General features: G+C 49.5%; 1 protein-coding gene across 1 annotated transcript; it reads right to left on the bottom strand.

Annotated features, from left to right (window-relative positions):
- Positions 1-2,389: 2,389 nt before the first annotated feature.
- On the bottom strand, positions 2,390-3,847 carry LOC139054558 (serine/arginine repetitive matrix protein 1-like). The gene has a single exon (XM_070531693.1). It carries the CDS (start codon positions 3,845-3,847, stop codon positions 2,390-2,392), a length of 1,458 nt encoding a protein of 485 aa, XP_070387794.1.
- Between the last annotated feature and the right edge of the window lie 1,699 nt (positions 3,848-5,546).

Below are 5,546 nucleotides of genomic sequence, written 5' to 3'. Positions count from 1 at the left end.
CTAAGACATATACTGGCAGGACTTCAGAACTTTTTTCGAACGTGCATGTGGCGATTTGAGCCCCTTCAGGCAGTAAAAGACATGCACTGATTTTTTCTGATTGCCTGATTTTTCGGACGTTTTCGCGGCCCAAAGGGAGTCCGAAAAATCGGGCGCTGGCTGTACAACTGCCCAAGAGGATGCTTCATATGGTCCATGGGGTGAACGCGCAGCGCAAAGAGGACAAGAACACACACAAAGGACCGATGAATTGTGGAATGAATGGGAAAGGAAGTGTGCCGCCGCTTCATTGAAGGAGCTTGAGCTCAAAAAACACAGTGTTGGCTCACGCCGAGATGGAAGTGCCCCTCATCCAAACTAAAATAAACTCATTAAAGCAGTGAAACGCAGCACTGAGGCGTTATGCGCTGGCTGAGAGCATGTCAGGACAGTTGAGGTTGACTATCCAGCTGCCGAGAGTGAATCTCACTATGACAAAGTTCGGGCCTCACACCAATGAGCTTGCTATCAGTTGTTAGAAATAGCTCATATTCGAAAATATTTGCTTCTCTATGCATTTCTTTTCATTTGTGTTTGAAAATATTTGACTCGATTTGCAATGGGCTTTACTTTTTTTCGAAGATATTTTATTCGTTGTGCATTTTACTAAGCCTTCTCTTCTGTTTTATTTCTGAATAAAGTAAACACTACTGCTTACTATTTTAACTGAAATAAGACATTCTGTATTTTTTAACATGCTTACTAGGGAGTGACAACATCGGGTGACATGGCATCAGCCCGTCTTGACAAAAAAAAAAGTTATGTGTCACTCAGGAAAGTTTGCAAACTCACTCGGGAAAAACCAGGAATTTGGAAATGCTAACTTGGTAGACACCCTGGTCAGAACTGCAGGCCAGGAGCCCGTGTGAAGAGACGGAGACCTTTCATATCTCTCTCGGAGCTGCTAGTCTTCACGCATCTGCGAACCACGAAGGCGAGCATTATGACGTCCTATGCCGTAATTCTGACAAAGGCGTCTTCAAACCCCGAAAGCAGACCTGCTTGGGTTTGCGGTGTCATCGATTCTGGATTGTGATAACGATAGGTGTCGCGGGACGAGGAATACATGAAGTACTGACTGACCCGGAAGCCACGATTTCGAGTTGTGTTGGAACATCTCTTGAGCGAAGGAGCGAACGCGAAGCGCAGCGGGGGATGAAAGATGCGAGGAGGAAAGCGGAGGAGGAGGGCACGGTGAAAGCATGAGAAGGAAAGCGTAGTGCGGCGACGATGACTACGAGATGGCGCCAGAGAAGCGCGCGTCGTCTGGGAGATTTGCCTGAGGTGGCTGCTGTGAATCGCGCCCACGTGTTGGCGAGGCAGTCGCGCCTGACTTCGCTCCGTTTGCAACGTGTCGTACGAGATTGATTGTCCGTGCCAGCCAATATATCGCGAAACGACAACAAGTATAGAGCTGCGCTCAAATTTAGCAATGCGAAATATCGTAATCGCCCGTGATATTTTGCGAAAGAAAGTTCCTCTTCCCCCTTCCTCGCCCATACTATATTTTGCTTGAAAAAGAATTCCACACACTGCTTTATCAAGTAGGAATTATGTGCCACTGCATATCACCTAAATTGCCATTTTAAATTTAAAAAGCTCTCAAGCAATACACATGAACGCGGTCTGTTTTCATTGTGCCTAGAGTTCTGTGCTTTCTTTTCCCCGTTTTACATTTATATGATTTCAACAGCTGTATTTGCATCTCTTCTCTGTACAAGCTTCCTTTATTTATATTCTTTTGCATAGTGTTGCCGGCTTATTCATCTAAGCTTACAACCGCAACCTTGATCGTGGATACCCTTGTAGTACATTGACTCTGTGACTCTGTGTAGCATATCTGCGTGTGTATGATATGTAGTCATGTACCGTTCTTGATAACTAAGATAAACATATAAGTGAGAATTGGCAGTTTCAACCGCAGGGCGAAGCATTTACAGCGAAAGCAAAGTTTAGCGTTGCGTTCGAGCTTCTCGGACGGTGTTTAAATCATAACGGGACCAACATGTTGGCACTTTTAACCAGCCGTGCGCAGTGTACGCATTGGCTGTTGGTTGTGTGACAGTACGGCGACGCCGCCAGCTTGAACAGCGGCTCGAGTGTGCGTGTAATTGCTATCCATATAATACGCCAAACAATAAGCCAAAGCTGAACGCGTTTGGCAAATGTCGCATCGACGTTCGGTACGCCTTGTTCAAGTGCTGTGTGTATATTACCTTTATGGCGAGAGTTTTAATGACGGCGACGCTCAAGACAATGGCGCAACCCTGCGGCTTGAGCAGCGTTTCTTTTTAAGATGAAAGCGTGCGCTGGAACTTCGACAGTGGTCATTTGGAAGGGAAATATTCGGTCAAATTTTATTGTTTGGTTTCACGGTTAACTCGAAAGCGTCTGTGACGTTGCCATCGTTGGAACTATTTCCCTGTGAACCTTCAGCATGCTGAGACGGCAACGTCCTGTTTGATGAGAGTGCTTTCTGTGTCGCCAGTTGCGGACCGTGTATATAACGCCTCGTGTCCCGCGGGTATCCCAGCTCGCTCTCTTCCTCCGGTCGAGCAGTAATGGGATCGGCCCTGTGGTCTCCCGAAGCACTGGCGGCCATGACGGCGGCGGTGATGGCGTAGCAGGCCAAGAAGGACAGCACGGCGGCGGTCGCGAGGCACACGGTTGCACAAGCGGTGTGCGTCGCCCTACTGGAGCTCGCCGGCACGTCGGAAAGCTCGCCACCGTCACTGCTTTCAGAAATGCTGCTGGCGCTTGAGCGTCTGGCCAAAATACGGCCGACGTCGTTGGGTCGACGGGCGTGATTTCGAAGTGTTCCTGCTGGCACCGGGACACGCTGTGCTGGAACTCCGACATTTGGCGGTGGTCGGCTGCCGGCTTGTCCCGAGGGCTTCCCGCTGCTGTTGAGGTTGCGCAAGCCGCTCTCTAGCGGTAGAGGCGGTGGTGGTAGTTTGCTGTCTGTGGTGCGAAAATGCAGCTTTTCACTGTCGCTAGAGCATAGCGGGCCAGGTTCTGCGTCAGGGCTGGATACGCTAGGCAGTGCCATCTGGTTGACGATAGGAATAGTTCGGCCCGAAACGTCGGAATCCGGTGCGACTTGCGAAAATGGCGAAAGCGCATCGTGGCGGCTATCAGACGCGGTACGAACGGAGTCCACTGGGCAGGTACGCTTACCTGTAGAGTGGCACATAGGCTGAGGCATTGTTTTATAATGAGGCGATGGGGAGAGGACAGCATGTCTGCTCGGAGGCCGGGCATCCCATCGAAAGTCACGAGACGTGGCTGTACGGTCGCTCCTCGGCTTACGAGCTACCGCGATGGCCGGAGCTGCCTTGCTACGCGTCATGGCTTTGCGTGACCTGGCCGGCGACGGCTGTTTCTTGTTCAACTTCGGCAGCAATCGCATTGCCGATTTCGTCATTACGCTGTCATCGGAGGATGTTTCGCGAATCTTGGACGGTAGTTTAGGCGGAGGTGACGCAGATCTGCGCTTCAATCTGCTGGAAGGTCTCGATCTTGATCGTTTGTAGCGATGTGCCATGGTTTTCGGAGCCATCTTCTTGCGCCCAGTACGCGGCGTAGGGAAGTGCGGCGACAAGGCTCGCGCCACCGGAAGTTGGAGTACTTGGTTTGGCATCTGGGTGCGATTGGGTAGTGTGGTGGCAGTCCACGGCGACTTGGTGCATCGCCTATCCACGGGATCTGACATGATGCGGTTCGGGTCTCTCGTTCCTTGCGGTGACGGATGCTGGGGCAGCTGCGGGACGGACAGGAAGCGGCTCGTGTCTTGTTGTGCCAAATCCATCGCGCTTCGGTTTTCTGGCCGCGCACCGTATGACATCGAGTGGCCGGCAGCCATTGCTGTTCCTTATGGTGACGACCACAGAAAATGGCACGTACCCACTGCAGGGATAGGTACAGAATCTGCTGCATGGTATAGTAGAGGAAAAAGTACAAATGGATGCACACAGGCAACATATCATAAGTGAAATAAAAAAAAATACGCAAGAAGTTTTGAGCCTTGCGAGAGCAAAATATGAAAATAAAATAAAAAGACCCGGAAATAAAGGCACTGGAAATAGAAATAGGATCTTGCAGGTCTTGAACTCAACTGTTATAATTACTTTTTACAGAATTTGAATTGTAGTAACGAAACGGAAATCCGGACGGGTAGTTAGAGCGCGGTAAAATAGGGAACCATAAGGATGTTAATCTTTTTGTTTCGCTGGAACGCTCTTAGTTGTTTCGACCAATGTTCCTATGACTGAAGCCCAGTACCGATGCCCTAGAGGTTCGTTAGAGAGGATTACGCAATCAACCTAATATTAGGAGGCATATACCCCTGAAAATAATAATTGAGTGCAAAACCGATAGCAGAATAGAAAAAAAAACACAGACTCAATGACTGGGGCTAAGCACTTCCGAAACATGCACCCCTTCGCATGATTTACCAATCACAGTCATGAAACCGAACGAGTATTCAAGGTTGGTCTTCGGTTGAATGAAATTGTGCACTGCTTTGCAACTCTTGTAACTGTTGCTCTGCGAGCGGGCATATTTACCCACCAAAAGATGGTTCGGGTCATCAGTGAGCAAAATAAAGGACACTCGCTCAGACTCACTCACAATGTATGTATACGTTTTTTGCTTAAAGCCACCTCGCTCGGACTCGGCCGGTCTCACTCGGACTCAGACTCACCAAAATTTTACTTAGCCGGGCTTACTGAGACTCAGACTCACGGGTCCACCTGAGCCTCAGTGAATATGAGTGAGTCGACTCTTTAGTGAGTGTGCCGACCTATATCGGTATGGTATGAAGAACTTTATTGGGTCCTGAAGATCAACCCTAGGTTGACGCGGGCCGCTCCCACGTTGGGACTGTCAGGCCGAGCCCTTCAGCCACATCGCGGGCCTTCTGGACTACCCGTAATTGTTCAGAGAGTGATTCGCTGTGTAGCATTTGCCGCCACCATTCTAGTTCCTTACGAAAAACCGGTTTCAATGTGGGTGCACCGACATCCTCACAAGGCGATGTTCAACTCGTCAAACATGTTTCCCAAGGGAATATTCGTTAACTTAAAGGAATTGCAACGTATGTCATCCAAAGATTTGTACGAAGTAATACGGATAGCTCGGAAGCAATATAAACGAGTGTGCGCGTTCATGAGCAAGCGTGGTCACTACACATCGGTACCTCTTAATGCGTCAGCGTTTTTTGGGTACTCCACGCACTTTTCAGCGTCTTCAAGGGGAGACCCTCGTGAACTTTTCAGCGGCTGTGTTTGTATCTATGTTTGTACTTAGCCGTTTGTCTGCCTACCTGTGTCACTGGGTAGTTCGTGGTTGAATTGGTAGCGCATCGGACTGCTGTGCTGAGGGAACAGGGATCGAGGTCAACCTTCGAACCAACTTAGGTCACTGAGTTTGTGGCAATGTGTGCACACGTGACGCTCTCCAGCGAACTTCTTTCACGTTGACATGGGTCGCTTTGGATGCGGGACTGG

The sequence above is a fragment of the Dermacentor albipictus genome, chromosome 1 (genome assembly GCF_038994185.2).
Source record: "Dermacentor albipictus isolate Rhodes 1998 colony chromosome 1, USDA_Dalb.pri_finalv2, whole genome shotgun sequence".
NCBI lineage: Eukaryota > Metazoa > Arthropoda > Arachnida > Ixodida > Ixodidae > Dermacentor > Dermacentor albipictus.
Note: the sequence above shows the minus strand (reverse complement) of the source record. Positions and strands in the feature narration are given on the sequence as shown.